Consider the following 24,562-nt stretch of genomic DNA (forward strand, 5'->3'; position numbering starts at 1 on the left):
CCCTTCCTTCCCTTACGCAAGTTGTCTGAATTCTGGTTCACTGTCATTCCAAATTGCACGACAATATAGAATTAACCACAAGTTACATGTTATCTGAAAACATCACACTTTTATAGTGGGTCTGAAGTGTGATTTTAGTGAGTACCAAGAACGTCCTGTGTTGATACTCAAGATAATTGCTGTGGAAAATCGCTCGGTCAAATGAGGTCACCTACAGCTTCTGGTCGAATCAGGATAGAGTATGCAAATGAGGATGTTGCGGACTGGCTGATTATGTAGAAGGATGCAGAATTGGATTTGAAGTTTACAACCCTGTTTCGAACAAACGCTTGTCATTTGGGCGCCCAATGCGTAGAATTATGACTATAGCACATATTACATTGCTTGTTTGACGTCAATAGTGTCTTTTGAAAAGTGGCAGTTTACTTAAAGTCTCGTCGACTGATTTCCAATATGGCGTCGGTCATTATGCTCATTAACATATTCATTTTTTTTTCAAATTACAAAAAAAAAAATCATAAAAAATAAAAATGAGGATGTGCTAACTTGAAATTAACAAATCTGAGTAAAAAAAACCCTGCGCATCAACACGCCAGATATCAAAGCAATCTAATAAGAGGTTTTCAAGGAGTTGATGAAAATGACATTTTTTGAAAAAAAATCATAAAAAATTGAAAATGGCACAGATCAACTTGGCATGAACAAATCTGAATAGCCTCCCCCCAGGGAACATGCACACCAAATATCGAAGAATTCCGACTGTTACTTCCGGAGTAGATAGTAAAAATATAAAAGTTTGACGGACACCTATCCCAGATAACACCACACTGACGGCCCGACGTCGGCAAAATTGGGTCGGTGTGTCAACGTTTTCCCGACGTCGGCAGAAGGTCGGCACATGCATGACGTTGATAATTGAAAGCATATAAAATGTGTTGTGTTGTCATTTTTCAATACTTGCCGTACTTGGGAAGCACCAGTGAGGCTTTATTTCACAAGAATAACGACTAAAACAACCGTGTTAACTTGCCGAATGCCACCGTCGGGCCAACGTTGGCTCAACCATGCAACATACCCTGCGACTTGGTGCTCACGTGATTGTCACGATATGAATGTGTGAATATTGGGTCGGTGTGTCAACGTTTTCCCGACGTCGGCACATGCATGACGTTGATAATTGAAAGCATATAAAATGCGTTGTGTTGTCATTTTTCAATACTTGCCGTACTTGGGAAGCATCAATGAGGCTTTATTTCACAAGAATAACGACTAAAACAATCGTTTTAACTTGCCGAATGCCACCGTCAGCTCAACCATATCATGGAGCTATAAACCTGCGCTGCGCTGTCGACTGGGTGATCACGTGATTGTTACGATGCGAATGTATAGCACGCCCTCAAGATAAGAAGTCTTCTGGTTGACTGCCGCCAACTCGTCATCTCGTTTACTAAGCGTTTTAGGATTTGTTTTCATCTTGGTGAGTATATTTATCTTACATAATCCCTGTCAAAATGACCATGAATATGTTTTATTGTCTAGATTGTTAAATAAGACGACAGAAATTGCGAAACATGGTATGTATAGTTCAACGTGCACATTTGATAGCATGGGCGCGAGAATGATCGCACTGTGATCAGTAGCGTACAATACACAATATTAATGCCTTTTTCATAAATATTTTCAATTATCACGAAACAAAAACATACCAAATAGTAATACCAATACAATAAACTAAATTTCTATGTGATTGGGTAAGGTATAACTTGATGCGTTCGTCTTACAGAGCCGATTGTATGTGATCCCGCTGTCTCGGAACGCGTATGGGGGTCACCATGGAAATGGACACGAAATAACCGTGTCTGTTCCATTCACCCTCCTCGTGTTTAAATTTTGTTTCCGCGCGATCCTTTACGTCATACAAATGTAACATTGTTGCCATCATTTGCACCAGATTGTGAGCTCCAATTCTATACTCGGAACAATAACATAACATGGCATTTTCGATGTGAAGGCATGGACGTTTGCACCTGAACGACTGGTGTTCAGAAAATGTATGTTTTTTGCACATGTGAAGTTTTTGTACTTGAAGTATATGTATGATTGGGGGTATAAATATGTGTAATGGAACAATTTATGTTGTATATTTTGCATACCTGTGTGTGACGTTTAGCCACTTGTGCAATGTGTGTGGGCAGTATGGGGTCAAGTAATCGTTGAGTGTGGTTGTTGTTAAAACTATAAGGGGACAATCATTATTTATTAGTATGGTGGATCCTGTATTTATTTTATTTTATTTGGAGGGGTAGGGGAGAGGTTGGGTTTTTTTTTTCCACAAAAAGGCTATCCTCCAAATGCAATGATATATGGGAAGGTTCCATAAACCACCGGTCACTTTAGTGTGATAAATCAAGAGATTTGCTGGGTTTTCTCTGGGTTTTAAAATTTATTAGTAAAACAGCAAAACTCTGTAAAAATATGCCAACATTTGACATTTTCTTTTATATTCTTATGTAAAATTTACTAATGCTGAAAATTGAATATTAGTAAATTCCAGTTTTTAATAATTAATTTACTAATTAAGAATTATATCCATTATGATGACTGAATATCCACAGGGAGGGAGTAATGTTCCTCCAATGTTCTTCTAGACTAATAGTCCTGTGATCTCTTTCCAAAAGTTGTGCTCTTCATATTGCTCTTGATTAGATTTTCCATTTCAAGTCTTGGATAAATGACTGAACTCATGGGTTCTTAATTACACACACCATGGTTTCTTCTCCGACATCATATCAGTGCAACTGTGCTTAAAACTCTTCTGTGGATTTTCTCTCTTTCTCATTTTGCTTCTTCAACTGCAGTAAAGGAAATGATTGGTTAAAACTTAAAAATCTTTAAAGGTTATTTTACTTCTGTTGAAGGCCAAAGAATATCCATAAGAATACAAATATTTTAAAGATGCATCTGACTTGTGTTGTTGTGTTATAACGTTACGGATAGCTTTGAGCTTCCTCCACATGATGTTTGACTCTTGAAGGGTATGTTATTAAATAAATTGATAGGACATGTATTTAGAGCCAGTGCTGATATCTCAATATGCTAACTACATTAACACTAAATGATTGGTAAGAAGGGGAGGGATGATACTCTCTTCAGATTATTGAAGTATTGAAATATTCATGTGAAAAATGGGATTACTCAGTTTCATAGATGTACTGGTTCATTTCATTATATATATATATATATATATATATATATATATATATATATATATATATATATATATATATATATATATATATATATATAGTTTTGGTAGTACTGGAACTCTTTCTTGGTTGTAACTCGGAGTTTCACACATAGTGCGATCATCAGACAACACTATCATCACGCATCACGCACTATGCGTGAAACTCCGAGTTACAACCAAGAAAGAGTTCCAGTACTACCAAATAAACTATTGCGCTCTGCCACTGCGGTATAGAGCACTGTCTTAGCAGATATATAAGCTATATAAGTTACAGCATCTCTACAAATAAATGGTGTTTGTAGTGATACGTAAGATTTCATATGTATGAGCATTGAAGTAATACTGCCATGTTAGGAGCAAAGGTAAAAATGACAATTGATGAACTGCTTCAATTCATTAATTTATTGCAATAAAGTTTTGTAGCACTGTAAGTAATCCTGGATTGATTTCAATTCTAACTCAAGAATATCATTTGAAACCCCAAGTCTTCATAATGAATATTCAAATAAATGGTCAATTAATTAAAAGTGGCCATATGAATGAGGACCGGGCATTTATATTGGATTTTTCATTTATAAAACATTTTTATCATTGCTTCCTATTTGGAAAATCAATGCAAAACAATTTGACTAAGTCTGTGTTTGTAACTCAGTGACTGCAAAAATTACAAAAAATGAATGGTGTAAAAAGTTTGTTATTGAACATTACAACAATTGCATCAAATGTATTGATCAACCAGATGAGTATCTGATAATGGATAAAATTTACAAGTGTGATTTCGATATGGTCATACTAAAAGATTTGTTTTCAGCAAACAACCTGATTGTTTATCTAATATTTACATGAGGATCTCAAGTCAGCTGGGACTCATGGAAAAACGGGTTCATTACAGCATCAAGAAAGATACCAGTAACAGCTGTTCTGTCTGTCTTCTCAACTATAAAATGCATATTTAGTATTTTACACCTTTTCTTTTGTTTCTCTTGTACAGTCAAGTTGCAAGGACAAAAGATGCACTGAAGTAATAAGTATCTCATTGTCTATTCAGGCAATGTGTGACAACATCTATCTAAAGATAAACATAGACAATAGCTAGTAGGCCTCTCCACTGTTTTTGGGATAAATTACCATGGTCTATTCAAAATATCCTGAAACAACACATGGCAATGCCAAGATCTTAATAAACATTTGTAACATCACAGACATACTGGGGTCACATATGGAAAGTTTGGAATCAGTTCTACCACCAAGTATTTAGTCACTATTGAAGAAATGCATGGATTTGCTGCATATATTAAAGAGTTTGAAAAGTTTCAAAAAACAGTACTTGAACTAGAAATATAGCCCTAGCACAATCTGCCACATGTCAAGAATAATGATAAAAATTGTCACTCTTACCTTTGTTGTTCCAGTGAACTTGATTTTGACCAAAAGTTGATCAGATCATGGAAGTAATATCAGCCATGGTCAAACAGAGAAACCACTATTGTGGAACCATCAGTAGACGTAGACATGAGATCATCTTCGGTTAAAATTACACCAAAAATGGCAGAAAAGAGATCTCCTTTGCAAAGGCTGCTATAGCTAGGTAACTTGCTACATGCCAATGTGAAAATAAGTGAAAACTTGGCTAAAACTATGTATCAATGTGTGGCACCGTACTTTTACCAGTTGTTGTATGTGGTACAACTTCAGCAGAATTATGCTAAAATTGACCTCTGGCCTTTCCACTCTTTCAACCAATAAGCATGCATGCTCATTGTTATGTAGTATACAAAACAGTGACACAATATTATATGTGTTTTGTGTTTGTACAAAGTATGCACACTGCCCAGTGATACAGATGTACACATGTAGCAAGAACCAAACAAGGTCTGAGTTGCAGAGTCGGCACATACATTGTGCATATGACAATCAGAGTTTTTACACAAAAATATTATTGTTCCTAAAAAGAAAGGTAAATTTCATTTTGGTCAATCCCATCTCAAATTAACAAAAACAGTTACATTTTTTTATCTTACATCATTATTTTTACCTACAAATAGGTGCATCGGCATAAAAATAATGATAATTTGTGTTTAGATAAAAAATGTACTCTGTGGATATTCCTGAAATTTCCCAATGATAGTTGAATTTAATAGTCTTTGTGCTGACAATTTTGTACCCTGTTTTACCCAATATAAACTGAGTTTGGGATTTATAGATCCAAAAAAGACACGCTGTATCTCAGACTAGTGGTTTATAGTGGTTTGAGAGTGTATGTAGTCACTTCCTCTGTCTGTTGATTAATGTAATATGGATTCAGGCTACTGGGCTATATTTTCTGGATCTGCAATTTGACATTGCAGTTTGTTTTTGTGTGTGATGGATTCAGGCTACCGCTAGTACCAGGCTATATTTTCTGGATCTGCAATTTGACATTGCAGTTTGTTTTTGTGTGTGATATATATCTGATTCAGTTACATGCATGTGTTCTACAAGCAAGACAAATTTCCTGCAATAATTGCACATACATTGAAACATTAATTTTCAGACACTGGTTCCAAAATATATAGATCTCGCGCTATTATGTTGTACCATATTTATGAGGTACTGGTATAAATTCATCCTGGGTTTATTGTAAATGCTGCATGATTCAAACTTTCTGCATAACCATTCTATACTAGTATGTGTTCCTCACAACTCCACCAAGTTCAGTCAGAGAGGAAAAGTTTGTTTTCTCCTAGGCAACATTACATTTTAAATCTACAGAATTCCTGTACTCCATACATGTCTATTGTATAGTCATGGGAACAGTTAGTAACTTAGTCATGAGAACATTGATAGATGTATATACATTGTGTATTCCACTAGATAACTCTAATTATTATGCCCTTTATTAACTGTCAAAATGTTGACTAAGTTCATGGAAGTATAACCCTTCTTTCATGCTCAGTGTTTGAGATGTGCAGGATTAGCAGTCCGCTACTGGAGCTAATAGTAAAGTTTGTGCACAGGGGACAGCGAGCATGTAATCGATTGATTGATTGATTGATTATTTGGTCGAATGATTGATTGATTATTTTTTCCTTCTCTCCCTGGCTACTTTTCTCTCTTTCAACTAGTATATGATACTAATTTATGCATGATTGATTGTTTGTATAGGGTGTTATCCGCCAAAAGATTAGGCATAATGAACATTTTCACTGTAACCGATCATGGGATTAGGGGTGTTTTAATTTAGATAAGAAGAGAACAATTGACAAGGTGTCTTTATTTATATAGTAAAGATACAGTTGAAAGAGAGAAAAGTAGGCATATAGACAGTGTAGCCGACACGAAAATAGGGTACACGAAAAAAAGAAAAAAATCATGGGGGGGGGGGTATGATGAACTTACTGCGTGGGCTGTAAGGTAGGGGGTGGCCCATTCCAAGTTATCAACTTACTTCTGGAGTTACCAAGTTAGGGCTTGGCATCTAAGGTAGGGGTGCCATGGCCTATTCCAAGTTACCAACTTACTTAGTTACCAAGTTAGGGTTTGATCTCTAAGGTAGAAGGTGGCCCATTCCAAGTTACCAACTTACTTAGTTACCAAGTTAGGGTTTGATCTCTAATCTAAGGTAGAAGGTGGCCCATTCCAAGTTACCAACTTACTTAGTTACCAAGTTAGGCCTTGGGCTAGAAGGCAGTAACTTGTTCTGATTGACCCATTCAATGTTTCAGAAGTAGTTCTGCTGAGCACAGTCCCTCTGTATAGAGACTGTGTGCTGAGAGACAACATGGGTGATACAGGTTCATAACTCCACATTAGGGAGTTGGAACATGGTAGACTTGCATATGATTTGCATGTCATTATCGGCTACACCATCTGTAGCCCGAAAAGTAGCCAGGGATAGAAGGAAAAAACAATCAATCAATCATTCGACCAAATAATCAATCAATCAATCAATCGATCGATCGATTACATGCTCGCTATGGCCCCTGTGGTTTGTGCAGTGGCTGATAACCCAACTCTTTGCCTGTGTTTGCTGTTGAAGTATTATCAGTAATGGATAGTGTAAGACCTTGAAGGAATTATACTGTCAGTATAATTCCTCCAAGGTAAGACAAAAGCCATGGTCACATTGGTTTATCTTTGTTATTCATTCTTATCTCTTCACAATGGCTGGGTCAAAACCCCAAATTTTGGACATTACATCAGCATCCCTTCATAAATCTGCTGCCTCAAGACTTTTATTTGGAGTTTTCAATGTAAAGAATATGACAGAACCCCACAGCCTCCAAGTGGCAGGCAGGCCAGATCGAAATTATTTTCACGAGTGAAGAAACCACATCACTCGTGAAAATAATTTCGATCTGGCCTGCCACTGCCCCCAAAACTGTGTCTGGGATTTTGTTTTACTGACCTGGTTGATAAGCTATGATAAAAACAAGTTTGTTTACATTGGGTGTCTGGACTAAAATGATGTACAGTAAAAACGGAGAGTGTAAACAAAAATCAGAGACACTGTTTTTTGGGCCTGGGCAGCATGAATTGAGAGGTATATGTTTCATTTTCAGGTGCTCTCTGTATTGTGTAAATAAAAGATGATAAGATATTCGACCACCTTTGATTTTCTCCCATTCACACTGACCACTTTCACTTTTTAAATTAAACATATTCAATACAGAAGTGAATAGAGGAGATCCAAAGCTTCAAGATAATATATAGTTTATTGGGTATAACATGTTTTTATTTTCAACTGAACCATAACAGTCTGCAGTTCTTATTAGTTGTAGTCTACATGTATATCCTTAATAACCTTTAACAAGGCTAAGTGATCTTTTTTGGCCGTAGATGATATAACCTGATATATTTTGATTAAGGTGGTGTAACTTAAAATATTTTCCTTGTAGAACTTTGAAAACAGTACTGCTGGTGCTCAGTGAGATTAGGCAGCAGGTCAAGCAGAATACTCTGCTGCTAAAGTCCCTTAAGGTGAGGCAGCAGCAACAGGTCAATGTAGACATTGACATCAGTGAGGACTTCCGTCTTCCGATGGAATCAGAAGCCGATGTGACTGCTGTGGAGGAGACCCTCCAAGATAAAGAAAAATCAAAGCGACTAGTAAGTTGATGCATTTGAACGTTTTGGATCATTTAGTTTTCAGGGATAATTTTCAGAAACAGATTTACAGCTTAAGTTAGAATGGAGATAAAAATATTAGATATTGCGTTACTGTCTTAATGCTCTTAATGCAAGAGCATAGGTTATTGAATGTATTAGCAGGGCAGAAATCAATCTGATTAAAATCCAATGTGGTGAAAGCGGCTAGATGTACTTATTTACCTCTATTCATCGTGTTGTGTCGTTTGTTTTGTTCGGAGTGATCGCCGCCTTCCCACATCTGAACCGGTGTAATCTACAATCCCATTGAACGTGGACAATATTGTAAGGATTTTTCAACCAATCAGCACGTTTCTTTCAAAATCATTTAGAGATACAGTTGCCACCACCGACGCATCGTCAAATTAAAGTTATCATGTTTAGTCTAACAGGCAGGGGGATTCTTGTCATATACACAGTGAAGCCTTTAGTAGGCACCCAGCCGGGCCGTAGTTACTCTTTGTAGCATCATGTGTATTTGATCCTGAGGTAGACTTTCGACTTGAAGGAAATGGCACCATGTGTGTATGAGCGAGTCAACTACTTATTTTATTATACATGGTTTTCATACATTTTATTTTATTATACAAACGTAATTCCTTGAAGGGGGGGGGTAAGATTGTCGTTTTTCGCGTGCGTCAAAATCACTACAGCCTACAGGGATATTTAATTCATACTAAGAATATGTAAGATGGAATCAAAAGAGGCAATGCTATTTTACTACTCTTGAAAATGACAGTCAGAAACTTTGCCGACATAATACACGGAGTGAGATGCATGTTGTTCTAAAATAACCGTATGGCCAAGTAATCCAGCTGACAAGGGAGTGGTGTACAATTAATGAATGACAAAAACAACCACATGAATGCTACGAAAACATGATTTTATTATTCACCCACACCTAAACAGAAGTTCCTGAATTCAAGAGACTGTTTTTCTGTTTGTTCGGTCATCACAACTATAAATGATGGTACGTGACGAACGCACGTGTCAACCAATTTCGTGCGACTAGGATTTACTTGTACGACAACTCTTGGTTTTTAAAACGTCCTATATAGCTTTAAGTTTTAGGTTTACCTAATGCCAAATTCTAGACTAGACGGGTAGCTGTTTAGACACGATGCGATTCATAGTACACAATTGAATACGGCACTCCACTACATATACATAGGTAATTATAACGTCATGTGATGTTGTCTGTCAACGAAAGTTAACGAAGGCACAGTAGGTACGTGCACATGATCAGAGCCGATCGTTCAATCGTAGTCGCAACTTTTAAAGGACGTACCTTCATGATAATTGATTTGAATAGTCTATGTGGGGAGGACGTTGCCAAATCCACCTACACGAAGGTTCTAAGTTAGGCCATGTTGGGGTATAACGTGAAACTAATACGAATGTAAATCCGGAAATTACCGATGAGATGTCACATGTTTGACATGACGTGAAGTGACCTCTAAACTTGGACTAAATTGTCGTAGATAGCGTGGTATTGCGAATGTTTATTTCGACACTAGCAACAAGTTGCTCGTTCGACTGATGTTGATTCAATCCTTCTATTAACGTGAAAATCAAAAGTTCGGTCGCCTGAAATAATTATTCAGCAATAGTTTAGTAATTCCAAACGGATTTGTAGATGTTTGTAGATGATAGTTGAAACATTTATGTCAAAGGCGTGGTCAACGTGTTCGTCACTGTCGCGGTGCGATGTCACAGTCAAAATCAAATTGTATAAATTACGGAAGCGTGCGAATATATAGACTCGACATAAACAACTTGAAGGCTAAAAAGCATGAGAACTGGTAAATACAATTTCTAGTTGAAACTATGTTTTGCAGAGACAGTTAAATGTTTTACAATTTGAATTGCAATGTTGCGACCCAGTGAAAATGGTTACTTCATCCGATCTAATCTTTGGAATGGCCTTTAATGGGAAGTGGTGTCCTGCTGTTTGCAAAACATCCATCAATTTCTCCAGTGTTTGAAGCTGCCAACGTAACACTCGTCCTAATTGGCTATTCAAAAGCGCGAGATTTAAACGGGATTGTAGATTACACCGGTTCAGATGTGGGAAGGCGGCGATCACTCCGAACAAAACAAACGACACAACACGATGAATAGAGGTAAATAAGTACATCTAGCCGCTTTCACCACATCGGATTTTAATCAGATTGGGCAGAAATTTATTCCAATGAAAACCTGTTTAGAACTGCTTAAGATTTTTAATGTTAACTTTTCTTTTTAATTTTTACGTGACTATTAAACATGTTTTGATCAAAAGGCTTCAAATCCCTAGTGATCCAAACTGGCTATCACTATAATTAAAGGACTCCTGAATTCCTTTCAGAAGGTTTTTTAAGTGATATACTAGGTATGTATCTTGGTTAAGGGTTCCAGGTATTGTACTTAGGATCATTGTGCTTAACTTTAAGAAGACTGCTTTCTGTGTTGTTGCCACATACTATGTGCATCTAAATTATTATCATGTAACCATTATTGGAATTCCCATAATTGGCGGAAGCCATGGTTCTTGGGCGTGGGATATCATAGAATTTTATCTGCACTGGCAAAAGTGTGTGTGGTATGTGTGCTTATCTGTCATACCAAGTAATGTAAATATTTCCCCTTTTATTCCTGCTGTGCTTTGCAGTGTTTATCAAGTTAACTATAGATATCTTGCTTTGGTGGTAGGTGTATACTACGTTCACACTTAGGCAGTTAAACCGGTGTCGGGCCTACTTAACTTTAAGTCAACTTAAACATTTCTAATGTGAACGCACTATGTCAGCCCAGGGCCGACTTAATTTAGTCCCAGACAAAGGGTGGGTTTAGGCCCGGTCTCAAACCGACTTAAAGTTAAGTCGACATAACATAAGTTGAGTGTGCATGGTTAACCTGACCTAAACCCAACTTAAAAGTCATTCCAAGTTGCTAAAGCAACCTCTTCCCACCAGACCCTGCTGCATTGTCAACTCGAAAGGGTGCGATTCACTGTTATGGTTGAAGGCACGTTCATGAACATCCACAAGGTTATGTGTTTGTTTCAACTGTTCTCCTCCTTTGTCGTTGATATCGCGCTCGTCTTGACCTGTTTAATGTAATCTGTCCGTCATTTTCTTCACTGAAGTTTCTGAATCTAGCGAAATGACCTGTTTAATAGAGTTCGACCGAAAAGAATAAAAGAAAGAGAGAGAACAACCTTGCTTGTGGTTGTCCAACAGCCGCCATTACGTTGGAATGAGGGTGCTATGACTTTGGAATGTTAGGTCGGGTCAAACGCAAAAACCTTTCATGAATGTAAGTCGAGTCGTAACATTTTTTGGCTTATCAGGCTAATCCTTATGTCGGCCCTGGGCCACTTTTGGATTTGAGTGTGAACGTAGTCGTACTCTGGGTTTTTGTTTTTTACTTATACCTCGTTCACACTCAAAACCAAAGTGGCCCAGGGCCGACATAAGGATTAATCTGTTAAGCCAAAACAAATCACGGCTTGGAGTTAGTTCGGGTTCATACACGAAAGGTGGTAAGGCTTTTGATCCAAAGCCAAAGTGCCCTCACTCCACTCAAACCATCAAACAAGCCATATTCTCTCTCTTTCTACCATTCCTACATTTGTTGCTCAAGAAGGTTGAACTTTGTAAACCAGGGCCACTTTAATAAACTTAGAAACTCAAGTGAAGAAAATAATGAACAAATTATACAGAATAGATCAAGACGACCAGGGAGAACAGTCGAAAAGAACACATACTTAATATCGATGTTCATGAAAGTGCCCTTTGGAGTGGACAACACCGTAGGGTATGGTAGGAAGGGGTTACTTTAGGGACGTAGAAATTGAATGATACAGAATGGGTTGTGTGTGCGTGTTCAGTGCTTCTATGCTGAAGTCAAACACCGAGGACGTCCTAAAGTCGGTTGAACCATTCACATTCAAAATAGTTTATGTCGGCTTATCTTTTACCCCAGCCCTAAACCCCCCCCCCCTCTTGTCTGGGACTAAATTAAATATATATATATATATATATATATATATATATATATATATATATATATATATATATTGTCTTGCATTTTTTGAATAAATGAATGGACCTCTTTATCACCGTACTGCTATAAAAATAAATATATAAATCAACAAATAAATGAAAAAAAATTATATACTGGGGTATTTCCAACATAAAACTTAACCTTGCAATGTTATGATAACATGGTTAATGTCTTCTGCAACCCTGCAGTGTTATGATAACATGATAACATGGTTAAAGTCTTCTGCTACTTATATGTTTCCTGTACACTCTTTCAATTATATATTCCAGGTACGCCATCTCAGTACCTTGGGAGGTGTTTCTTCCAAGGATGTGGTGGAGAGGATAATGGTGGCCATGTTCTCTCAATCATTATCCACGATCTACAACTGGCTGGGAAAAGGGAAACTAAAAAAACATGCCCTTTCACAACTGAGTATTGCAACAATTATCAAAGGTAATTTCTCAATTAAGATTTTGCATGTATCCTAACAGAGGGAAAATGTCTCTGCAAGGCGAATTCTGTATTATTATTTATTTTTCACAGTGCTGCTCACATTGATATTCAGTTTTACTTTATTAGTTTATTAACCAAGGTAATGAAATGAGTATACCAGAGTAATGCAGTACATTATAAATAATCCTAATTAACCCCAGGATTGTAAGAGGCACAAGTGATGGACTTCTATATTCTCTCATGGTGCCAAATAATTTGACAAAAGCTTTTAGAGTGATATTCATAAAAATTATACCATCCAAATTATGATATGTCTCAAAAAAGTGGCACTAGCCAGGGATCAAAGAAATAAAAAAAAAAAAAAATCAGTAATGAATCGAAATCTCATGCAACATTTGCCATTCCAGATGCAGCCAAACAGTCTAATGTAAAGGAGGCTGACTGTGAGGCAGCCATCAAGAAATGGCTGAAGTATGCCAGCGACCGGGATGGGGGTCGAAAAAAGAGGGCAGAAAAGCAAAAAGGTACAATTATAGTGTCATATCAAATATTCATGACCTCAGTGAACTAAATCAAGATCACAGATGTCAGCCTGACTTCAAAATACTCATTTCTTTATGGTGCATATATATTTTTCCAATCAGTTGACTTGTTACTTTGTAAGTTGTAACTGTGAAAGAGGAAGTGTGTTGAAACCAGCCTCCAAAATGTTGTCCCTGCTTTCAGGAAATTCATGTTTTACTATTGAAACTATAATTGAAGGTCTCGTGAAGTGTTTGACATATACACATTTAATTTTTACCTTGTCAGCCATGAAGATATGCTGTAACAGTTAAAAATATTGGTAATAATTTTATCTTTTTTCAGTATCTGGCAGTTTACATGTGTAAATGACTTAATTTTGACTCACATGCTGGAGTCTGAAAAAACACCTATGATTTAAAATCAACAAAACATGACTGCCTAAAATTTTACTTCTTTATTTGCAGAAAGAGATAGAGAGCAAGCAAGGAAGTTCAAGGCTCTTAACCTGAACCTTGACTCAAGTGATGATGAACAAGAGTGATTTTTAGCACAACTGAACTGAGGTTCAGTAGTGCTATAGGGATGGCAAAGTGTCTGTCTGTCTGTATGTCTGTGTGTGTGTGTGTGTGTGTAAACAACTTAAAGTAAAAAACTGCTGGACCGATGGCTTTGATATTTGGTGGTCATGTTACTTCTGGTATCTAGTTGGGAAATTGTTCAAATGAAAATGATAGTATCACAGATATGGGTTTTGGGTCAAAAAATGTGATTTTTGGTCAAAAAACTTAAACTCCAAAACTACAAGGCAGATTGGCATGAAATTTGGTGGGGACATTCTTAGGGGTGAGTAAATTAAGATTTGTTCATGACATGATGATTCCCTCAGTAATATGCAAATTAGGGCTAAAAATGTGTCTTTTTGGTCAAAACGCTATAATTCCAAAACTACTCAGCAGATTGGGCTGAAATTTAACAGGGATGCATCTGTGGGTGTATAGACAAAGAAATACTAAGCATACTATGATTTCATGAGTGATATGCAAATTAGGTGGAAAAATGTTCATTTTTGGTCAAAAACTTATATCTCAAAAAGAACTTGGTCAATGAGACTGAAACTTGGGGAGATGTTTCTGAAAGTGTTATTCTTGCAGATTTTCTTCAAAAACATTTGGACAAAATCAAAATGATTGCATCACAGATGTGCATTTTGCATCAACAAATGTGATTCTGGGTGTGAAACTCATGCAAAATGAAAAGTTATAGTTTTATAGATGCAATAAAATCATTAAAATCTTTTATGGGCTACTTCACATGTCAATGTCAATTGCATGAAGATTACCCTCTGTTTAAGGTTGCTTGGAAACACTGTTTTAAAAATACTCTCTATGATTAAACAGGTTCATTCTGTGCTACATACTTAATACAGTCTTTGGGGTCAAGAAAGTGTGATTCACCAAATGAACATGTATACCTAGCATGCTCACCATGCGAATAAATATTTTCAAAACAGTACATTGTACAGTTGTGCTACAACACCATTGGTGGTATTTTTAGCATTCAAAGTTGGTGTGAGGAGACATTGTCCATAGGGCAACCATTTTATTATAAATTCTGCCATGTCTACAGCCTTTATTACTTTGAACTCTGTTAGCAAGATGTCATACATTCCACACACAATTACATTTAAGATAAGTTTTAGATATTTCCAAATATTCAAAAAAAGAAAAGAAAAAAAAAGCGGGAACTGTGTAATATCATTACTTGTACACTAGCAATAAATATTTGATAAAATCCAATATTTTGTGTCTTGTTTAGTGTATTTGAATCACATTCAGCCCTGTATGGAATCTCTGATAGATCTGTGGGCAGCTTGCCATTATGCAGTGAAGCACCATTGGGCCAACAGTGGCCCAACGTTGGGCCAACCTTACCACCAATTAGCAATGTTGGGCCAAAGTTGGGCCAACGTGCCTACCTATTTCTTGCCACTGTTGGCCCAACGTTGGGCCAACCTTGCCAGTGTCCAAAGTTGGGCCAACGTTGTGCCAACCTATTTCTTGCCACCAGTGAGCCAACGTTGGGCCGACGGACAAAACGACGTTGGGCCAACCTCAGTTCCTGACGTTGGCCCAACTGATCTACTTTCGTTGGGCCAACGTTGGCCCACCACAGGTGTGCTATCTGGGTATGATTCACTCTACTCTCTATACCTCAATACCCACCTATACCTAAAGCTACGCTTTCAGCTTTCGCTGACAGCGGAGCTAAAAAAGTTTGCATTTTTGAGGATATATCCTTCCAATCAGTAGCAATCACGGTAATAATTGTCTTTCTCCCAAAACAAGATGGAAGGTGGCTGACTAAGTACCTCCCTTCATAGGTCAGAGCTAATTATGAGACATCTCCTTACAAGTATCCATGTGAAATGCACATCCTTTGTCAAGTAATATCATTTGGACTGTTATTGTAGTTGATTATCACTTATTTTTAATGCATCATTGTACCTGTGCTACCATATATAATTTTATATCTCATCTATAGTGTAGGTGACAGAAGGAGTGGCTATAATAATTCTGGAGTTTCATTAAAAAAAAAAAAAAAAAAAAAAAATCGACCTACCTACCCAATGTGTCGGGTTATGTTGCCCGTTGAACAGCTTTTTTTTTTCTGGCCTTACAGACTAGTTACAGTTGCAATATTTTGTATTTTCTACAATCAGTGATTCTTGTACTCACAGTCAGGACAAAAGAAAAAAAAAGGAAGACAATGCATGCAAAGTCTAATACGAGAAAGATGGGCCACATCAAAATATAGCAAAGGTAATAATTAATGGGGGGGGGGGGGGGGAGTTGGGGAACTTCCAACTGAGTTATATTATTACAAAGAAAAACTTCTTCAAAATGGGGGAGAGGGATGCTTATAAGTTATAGGGGTAGGGTAGACGGTAGTAAAGAATACAGGCCAGTTCGCCCATTTATCTTATAGTGGCCATATGCCGGGATGAAGATGGGGTATTTATTTTGGATATTTAATTTATAAAACACTTTTACCATGACTTCCTGCTTGAAAAATCAATGTGAAACAACATATGCCAATTCCTTGTTTATAGCTCAATAAATTGCAAAAGTATAATAAATATGTAAAATGTTTGGTATTGTACGTACAATAACAAACTTTTACACATTTTTTTTTTTAGCTTTTTGCAATATATTGAGTTACAAACTCAGACTTAGTCTATGTCGTTTCAACTTTCACATTGATTTTTCAATTAGGAAGCCATGATAAAATTGTTTTATAAATTAAAAATCCAAAATAGGTACCCAAAATTCATCCATATGGCCACTTGAGATAATTCAATACCACATGATGTTGATATCCCAACTAGACCATTTATTAAGACGAGTATACAAAATGCAATGTAAAACTACATATATCATAAAGTGCCTTTATCTAGTTATGCTACAGTTATAAAATTAGTGCCATTGGCGTTGTAGCACAAGTGTAGAGATTGGGAAATGATTATGTAATTCATAGAAGGTTGGACGTCATTATTCTGTCATTAGTTCATCACTGTTGTTTGCAAAATATACAATGTACAATTGCCATGGGTGTGTCTATGGCTGCTATATTCACATTTATGATTATTTTTTAATATTTGTTGTTATTTCTGCAATTGCTCACACTTGGTATTTCACCACATATATGCAAATTTCATCTTCCAGGTACTGTATATATCTACCAGCATAATCCTTCAACAGTTATGCTATCAAACCCCATAATATATGCAATATCATGTAGATCCAGGAATGTGTGTAAAACATACCCAAGGGCTTGGTAAAAAGTAATTTACATATCTGAGACTTGGCATTTGCTTAAATGAGACTTTACTTCCATAATAACATTTTAATCAAAATTGAAAAACATATTCACAAATGAACTCTGAAATTCACACAAAAAGATATTCCTGGAGGCACACGAGAGCATAAATAACTACAGAACATTATTTGTTTTCAAAGAACAAATCTACACTTGGTTACACTGACAGTACAGTTGTTCTGATTCGTAAAAAGACCATACATGTATGAAGTCATGTATACACTTCAAACAAATGACGATACTCTGTGTGTGTAGGATCACATTCCTACTTACAGAACAACAATCACATTAATATTCCTGATGGCTTAAACCTGGTAAAGCAAGATTGCCTTTGACAGTCTTAATTCTGTTAATCTACTAGTCTTAGTTTCCATGGAAACTGATTTGATTAGTTTCTTTTACTTCCTCTTCAGAGCTCGTTTGCCTTCTCCTTTTTGTGGTTTTCCTTTGCCCTTCAGTTTCTTCACTCTTTTCATTTCATCTTTAAAATCTGCATGTTCATCTCTAGGAAATGAGAACAAAAATTCAAAATCTGTTACTTACATGACAAAAAAGTCTATTCCCTTTTTTGCTACTAGTTTACAAAATTTGTAAAACAAATGTACCATAAATCCGAAAGTCAACTCCTGGGCCAATGCATTTACACACAGAATTTCTGGTACATAACATGAATTTCAAATTTCAACTGTCTACTGTATCCAAGTACATATAGAAATAGTGGTATTGGGACAGTTAAATTAGACAATACAATTCAATATTAGGGATTCAAGGAGGGTCAATCCTGACCAATAAGACACTGTCTGAGCAGCATAAACCTTCTGCTGCTACATGTAAATAAATTGTAAGATACTACTTAACACTTTCCCCTTAAAATCCATATTCAATATTTTTGATATGGTCTTTTAAATACTAAAATGTAACTATAGTAAATACTGAAAACATTCTGAGAGTCTCTTTCAACCTAATAAAGAAGAAACACTTGTAAGCAAGTAAGCTACATGATATGCCAGCTCTGTCTTTCATTAAATCAAATGCTTTACTTTAAGCCATGATCCGGTTATCACAAAAGTAAAAGATTTAATTGTTTTGCCAATAGGAGTGCTATGCGCATGACATTTTGAAGTTAGGACCAGAATTGTTGCATAAAGAAGCAGACATGAAGTTAACATTCTATGTTGCTCCCACTGTACTATTTTTTAGTATCTACAACTCGCCAGTAATCAAAACATGCCTAACTACTACATTTGTACTATGATGCTCCTGGATGTTCAATTATGCAGTCTCCATTTATTATTATTTCTGCATTGTCAAGTGATCAGTGGCCATGACAAACATTTTTAGCCCGCACTTTGCTAAAACTGGGGTGCCATCCTGCGATGCTTGTCAGCAAAAGGGCCAGAATTTCAGTAACCACCGGTATATGGCATATTAAAAATCGATATTCAAAATTAGCTACAATACTATGACAATACATTGCAGCATTGGCTGCTATGTCAGCTATCTTGTGCTTTGCTTCTGTTTCCTTTTATGCAGTAGTGTAGTAGGGTCAGTGGACGTTGGCATCCTCATTGCCAAATACATTTACAAATTCCATTTATAACTTGGTGTGATACTTATTTGTATTATCGAGTCAACAGAAACAGAAACAGAGACAGAAACAGAAATATAGTTGAGAAGAAGTAAAGTTGACTTGACTGGACTTGAATCAGTAAATTCTTGATTACTAGATGGATGCACTACCAACTGTGTTATTCAGGTAGATGTCCACCAACCCTTTGTTACCACAACAGGAAAAGTACTCTGTAGCATACATCTTTACCTGTAGAGACCAATATATCTGAGTCTCTTCATTAACGAGTGTATTTGTGGATGTGGTGGATAATACTGCACAACTTCAGGCCTTTGCTCTATTGGTTTAGCTTTAAATAGTTCAACGACTTTCATTGACTTTGAATTGGTTGGTCTCACTACTTCTCCAAATATCCTTGCACTCAGCCGTGCCATTCTTTTGGCATAATTTGATGCCATAGCAACCCTGTAAAGAAATATAATTAAGAGTATTGTATTAAATTGTAACTGCAAATGCAGTCTAAGATTGACTGCTTTTAGAAACTGACTTCATCACAGTTGGATATTGTTCAAGTTCTTACAATATTGTTACTTAATGTTCAGGTGTATCCGTGTTGCATTCTTGTACCACTCTGATGAAGTACATCATCATGTACAGCCACCTCGTCCAGATGTAAGGGAATGAAGTAAATGTGGAAGAAAGATCTTACACAGGTGTGTGGACTGATACAGGTAAAATGCAAAAATGTTGGAAAATGATTACGGTACTCTATAGTGACTGTTGTCATGCACTTTAATATCTGCAATAATTGTAACTGAAATTTTAGCAATGATTTTATATTCTTTAAAGGTATTTTCCATAACTTGTTGTTTTTTCTTAATCTGACAAGATTTGTGAAATGACAAAATGACTGTTGTTGAAAACCACAAACATATACAGCCCAGGTTTTCTTGGGAAGTGAAAGAGTTTCTAGTCTTCTTTGTGCAATACATGTATAACGGTTTTTAGTTGCTATATTTGTTCATGCGGCGCCACACACACAGATTTTATTTAGAAAACTACATATTTCATACATGTTTGATTTTCAATTAAATAAACATCATTGACAGTTTTTATGCCATGGTATGATGACACACTGAAAATACAAATCGGAAACTTGATTGGTAAGCTCAGACATTCAGATAGACCGGTCAGTTTGTCCAGCTTGGGGGAAGAAGGGGGGGGGGGTGTCAGTGTTTTTTTCCATTGGGCCAACAAAAAGTCACTGACCCCCGTGAGTAAAGTTTCATAGCATCTGACTGTAAGCTGTACAGGGAAGAGCTTTGAGACTGGGATATGTCTACTTCTTGTGTGAGTGTGTGTGTGCATGGGGGGGGGGGGGGGGAGGGTTCTAGTCTCCCCCTAGAAGCCCTGGAGGAATTTTACTTCTAAAGGCAATGTTTAGGCTATTAACAGACACTTTCAGACAATAATTTGCAAGCTATACAAGACAGCTCTAACATGTAAAAAGCAACTACATAAGGTTGAAACATTTTTGAAATAAAGTTTCATAGCATCTTGACAGTAAGAGGTGGAGGAAAAAACTTTGATTTGAAACTGGAACATGTCTACCTCTTATGGGAGAGGGGGGTTCTAGGGTGTGTCCCCCTAGAAGCCCTGGAGGATTTTTACTCTTAAAGCCAATTTTCAGGCTATTAACAGACACTTTCAGACAATAATTTGCAAGCTTTACAAGACAGCTCTAACAATTGTAAAAAGCAACTACACATGGTTGAAACATTTTTTAAATAAAGTTTCATAGCATCTTGACAGTAAGAGGTGGAGGGAAGAACTTTGATTTGAGGCTTGGACATGTCTACCTCTTATGGGTGGGGGGGGGGGTCCTAGGGGGTCTCCCCTAGAAGCTTTTCAATTTTTTTTTGCCAATTTTGGTGAATCTTATTGTTGGTTTAACGAATGAGTGGCCTCTGGGGTGATGGAGTCCAAGGGGTTCCCCCCCTGCCAGATCTGTAGTTTTTTGTTTCTATTTAGGCATTTTTTACGTTATTCATAGCCTCTGAGATATATATTGCCAAGCATCGAAAAGCTTAAAGTAAATATATCCTTTTTAAATAAGTTTTCCATGTTATAAAAGTGAGCCTGTAACATTGGTATAGGGGCATTGATATTGCATGCATAGTAAAGTTACTGATGTGTGAGAGCACTTTAGGAGGTCATACCTAGTGTACAATAGAAACTTGAATTTGAGTTGTGGTGTCGATACATGTAGTGTCTGAAATAGGAAGTATATCAATTATCATCCCTTCTGACAAATTCATACTGAAGAGACTAGAACAATTTAGATTAAGTTCTTTTCTAAATTATCCAAGAGTATGAAGATTACCATTACAAAACCTTCAAGTTCACTTTTGCCCAAAAGTGCAAGATAAGTGAAGCACTGATTGTGAAACAGCCAAACACTTACATGGCATGTTCTGTAACTAGTGTGGTAGCTACATGTAGGTAATACATGTATTATATGTATAATTTTATGTATAGTTATGTTTGAACCTTTACACGAAGTAATATTTAAACCATATATGAAAGAATCAGAGACAAGAACAAATATATAATGTACCACAGGCTAACGAAACTGAACATTACACATATCGATAATCTGCACAGAAGGCCTGTCAACAACGTTTCAGTACTATTAGTAGTACAGGGATCCTCGACTCATTGGTTATCAATGACCAATGTACACCCCCGGTGTACACCTTGTCACACAGGCACTCGAATCAATCTGTATGATTTGGGGAGGAAAAATGTAAATGAATAAGAGGAAAAAAAATCATACACATTGATTCGAGTGTGCCTTGTCAGTAACTAGTATAATTACTTCAAGTGTACACAGACAACAGTGTTTATAACAAAATTTACATTCTGTGAACACGGAAGGAGAATATTTTCAACTCACTTTTTTTGCAATCCACAGCAGATCCTCTTTTTGGAAATGATATAGAATAATACCAGATGTGAAAAATGTGTACTCGTAAAATGTGTGCATGGAGGCGGCCATATGCAATGACCTCGGAATAACCTTTGATTCATAGGGCATTGTGGGAGAAAGATGGCGGGTGTTTTGAAGACACAGACAGACAAGGGCGAACATTTACTAACAAGCTTAGCATGTTATTTTCTGACGTCCACATGCAGTTAATCTTTAATCGTGTTTTATGATTTCTTGTACAATTTAGAAAACTGAAGAAGGTGAGGTTTCACAGTACAGGTAATACTATTACAATGTATTACACTTGCAGTGTGCACACAGTAACGTTAAATTACGGTTTGATCTTCGTGGTGAGGTGTAATTTGTGTACACTATGACATTGACACACAGTAGACATTATTTCGATAGTCTAAACCATTCTGGTTCCTTGTTGGTAGAGGATAAGTGTATATCTAGGAAGCTATGATATTGTCTGTAGCTTCATAGTTGCAGATAGTCTGAGGAGGCTCTGACTGAGTACGGCGTCAGATTTATTTGGTTGGCATGACTCCATTCTCAGTCAGAGATCCAAGTGCTCTCAAACTTGTGAAAAATACATTCAAATAAATAACAAGATAGTGGGCCCTCGTTCACTGACAAGTCCACACAGACCAGTACGATAGGGTCATGCACGTGTAGAGTACACACATAATTGCACATTGTAATTTGTGAACGAGGATGCAACATCTCCTTACCATTCACAACCCGAAAAATCAAGTTTTGGAGAGAAAAGTTGTCTTTCTTGAGCTGTGCAGTTCAAGAAATTGACTGGAAATCATTTGCCTTTGAACTCGAAGGTTGGTAGAGAAATATGAAAATCTATAGACAACTTGACATATTTTAAAAAAGAGAACATTGGTGCCAAACTCAAAAGTTTTGGCATCGGTGTTTGATTGCAAGTTTGAGAGCCCTTGGATCTCTGACTGAGAATGCAGTCATACCGACCAAATACAAATGTATATCTGACTCTATTCAAGTCAGAGCCTCATTGGACTACATGTAAGTTGCAGATTACACATAATTGACTCATTTCTGATTTCATGATATTTTTATTTTATAATTTTAATATGATGAAATGAATGTGTGATGTCATCAGTGTATGTACAGAAGTATTTGTCCCAGCCTAATCAATTGTAGCAGGGAGAAATTATATGGAAATTCAAATCCATCAGAACATCCTTCTCGCTCCATGGTTATTATGGACTACAGAGTCTGTAGTCAGTCTTTCACAGGATTTGTCAGTTCCCTTCCTTCAGGAGCTAAGTACTATAGATGCACATGTACATGGAGAAGCATATAGTATAGATCTAATACTTCAAAACATTTGTATTAATCTTTCAGGAGTACACAATGAATGGTTCTCTGATTCCTGATACTCCAATAGCTGTGGATTACTGGAGAACAAGAAACTGTCCACAAAGCAAACTCTTCTTCCTAACCCACATGCATGCTGATCACACTTCTGGACTGTCACCTAGCTGGAAACACACAATCTATTGTTCAGAAATATCAGCTAAGCTGCTAGTTGCTAAATTTCATGTCAACTCATCCCTGGTGAAGGTACTTGAAGTTGGTGTGAGTCATGTGATTAATCTTGATGAAGTGGGTCAAGAAACTATGACAGTAACACCTATAGATGCCAACCACTGTCCAGGATCTGTTATTTATTTATTTGAAGGGTATTTTGGGAAAATACTATACACTGGAGACTTTCGATACTCTCCAGAGATGTTTGTGGACACTCCACTCAGCAATCAACCAACTATTGATGTTTTGTATCTGGACAATACTTACAATAATCCAAAATGTGATTTTCCAAGCAGAGAGAAGTGCAGTGCCAAATTGATAGACACAATTAAATGCTATCCTAAACATCATATACTGCTAGGTATGCACACTCTTGGAAAGGAAAATCTTCTTGTTGATATTGCTAGGTCAGTACAGGAATGGATCGTTATCTCGGAATCCAGATACAAGACCATGGAATTGCTGGAAATGCCAGATGTATTCACAACAAGGAAAGAAGATGGCAGAATACATGTCACTTCACATCATCAAATAACCAAGAAGAATCTGGAGAGGTTGAATAATGTTGAAAAGAAACCAACAATTGGTATACTTCCTACAGCTTTGTACACAGGTCTGACAGGAAAACCATATGCAAACCAACCCAATGTTGCAGTTATTCCTTACTCAGATCATTCTTCATACAGAGAAATGACTGAGTTTGTCTCTCGCATAAAACCCAGAAAGATCATTCCTATTGTCAGAGACAAATCATTCGGTGCCTTTGGTGCTAGCACCTGTGACCATGCTAACCTTGATAATTTCAAACAATACCTTGATCATAGTCCCATGAAGGTGTATGAAATACCTCCTACAGTATCAAAATACATGAAGTCTGCTGATTCTGACTACAGCCATGGCTTCCCTGAAATAAGTGATAAGATAACCATTGTCAAGAAACTGAAGAGAAAGTCATCAAGCAGAAAGATGGTTGAAAAAGGAGTGGTGTTTTCTGACTCTCCAGAGAAGCTTTCTCTGCAGATAAGAAATAAAAGCTCTGAAGATGAACATGATAAGAAACATGAAGAAAGTGAGGATACCACTTTCAGTTCTGATGTTGATGGTCACAGTATTCTAAAAAATGAATCTGTTGACAGACTGAGTGTTCCTAAATCAAAGCAGGAGAGGAAATTACCAACAT

The 24,562-nt window shown here is 36.8% G+C and overlaps 2 protein-coding genes across 2 annotated transcripts; one reads left to right on the forward strand and one right to left on the reverse strand.

Annotated features, from left to right (window-relative positions):
* The first annotated feature begins 1,405 nt into the window (after positions 1–1,405).
* On the forward strand, positions 1,406–15,149 carry LOC144439065 (uncharacterized). The gene is made up of 5 exons (XM_078128319.1): positions 1,406–1,477; positions 8,125–8,335; positions 12,691–12,856; positions 13,264–13,380; positions 13,846–15,149. Exons 2-5 carry the CDS (start codon positions 8,267–8,269, stop codon positions 13,920–13,922), a joined length of 429 nt encoding a protein of 142 aa, XP_077984445.1. The 5' UTR covers positions 1,406–1,477; positions 8,125–8,266; the 3' UTR covers positions 13,923–15,149.
* Positions 15,150–17,276: 2,127 nt separating this feature from the next.
* Positions 17,277–21,885, reverse strand: LOC144442017 (small ribosomal subunit protein mS33-like). The gene is made up of 3 exons (XM_078131292.1): positions 21,784–21,885; positions 19,077–19,292; positions 17,277–17,761 (listed from the first exon to the last, which is right to left on the reverse strand). Exons 2-3 carry the CDS (start codon positions 19,283–19,285, stop codon positions 17,656–17,658), a joined length of 315 nt encoding a protein of 104 aa, XP_077987418.1. The 5' UTR covers positions 19,286–19,292; positions 21,784–21,885; the 3' UTR covers positions 17,277–17,655.
* Positions 21,886–24,562: the final 2,677 nt, after the last annotated feature.

Source organism: Glandiceps talaboti, chromosome 1 (assembly GCF_964340395.1).
Source record: "Glandiceps talaboti chromosome 1, keGlaTala1.1, whole genome shotgun sequence".
NCBI lineage: Eukaryota > Metazoa > Hemichordata > Enteropneusta > Spengelidae > Glandiceps > Glandiceps talaboti.

What these genes read in the sequence shown, in the direction of transcription:
- LOC144439065 (XM_078128319.1), top strand. Translation starts at nt 8,267, where the DNA reads ATGGAATCAGAAGCCGATGTGACTGCTGTGGAGGAGACCCTCCAAGAT. An exon ending in AAGAAAAATCAAAGCGACTA is followed by an intron (nt 8,336 to 12,690) that starts GTAAGTTGATGC and finishes TATATATTCCAG; the next exon opens with GTACGCCATCTCAGTACCTT. An exon ending in GAGGGCAGAAAAGCAAAAAG is followed by an intron (nt 13,381 to 13,845) that starts GTACAATTATAG and finishes CTTTATTTGCAG; the next exon opens with AAAGAGATAGAGAGCAAGCA.
- LOC144442017 (XM_078131292.1), bottom strand. Translation starts at nt 19,285, where the DNA reads ATGGCATCAAATTATGCCAAAAGAATGGCACGGCTGAGTGCAAGGATA. An exon ending in AGATATATTGGTCTCTACAG is followed by an intron (nt 17,762 to 19,076) that starts GTAAAGATGTAT and finishes CTCATTTCCTAG; the next exon opens with AGATGAACATGCAGATTTTA.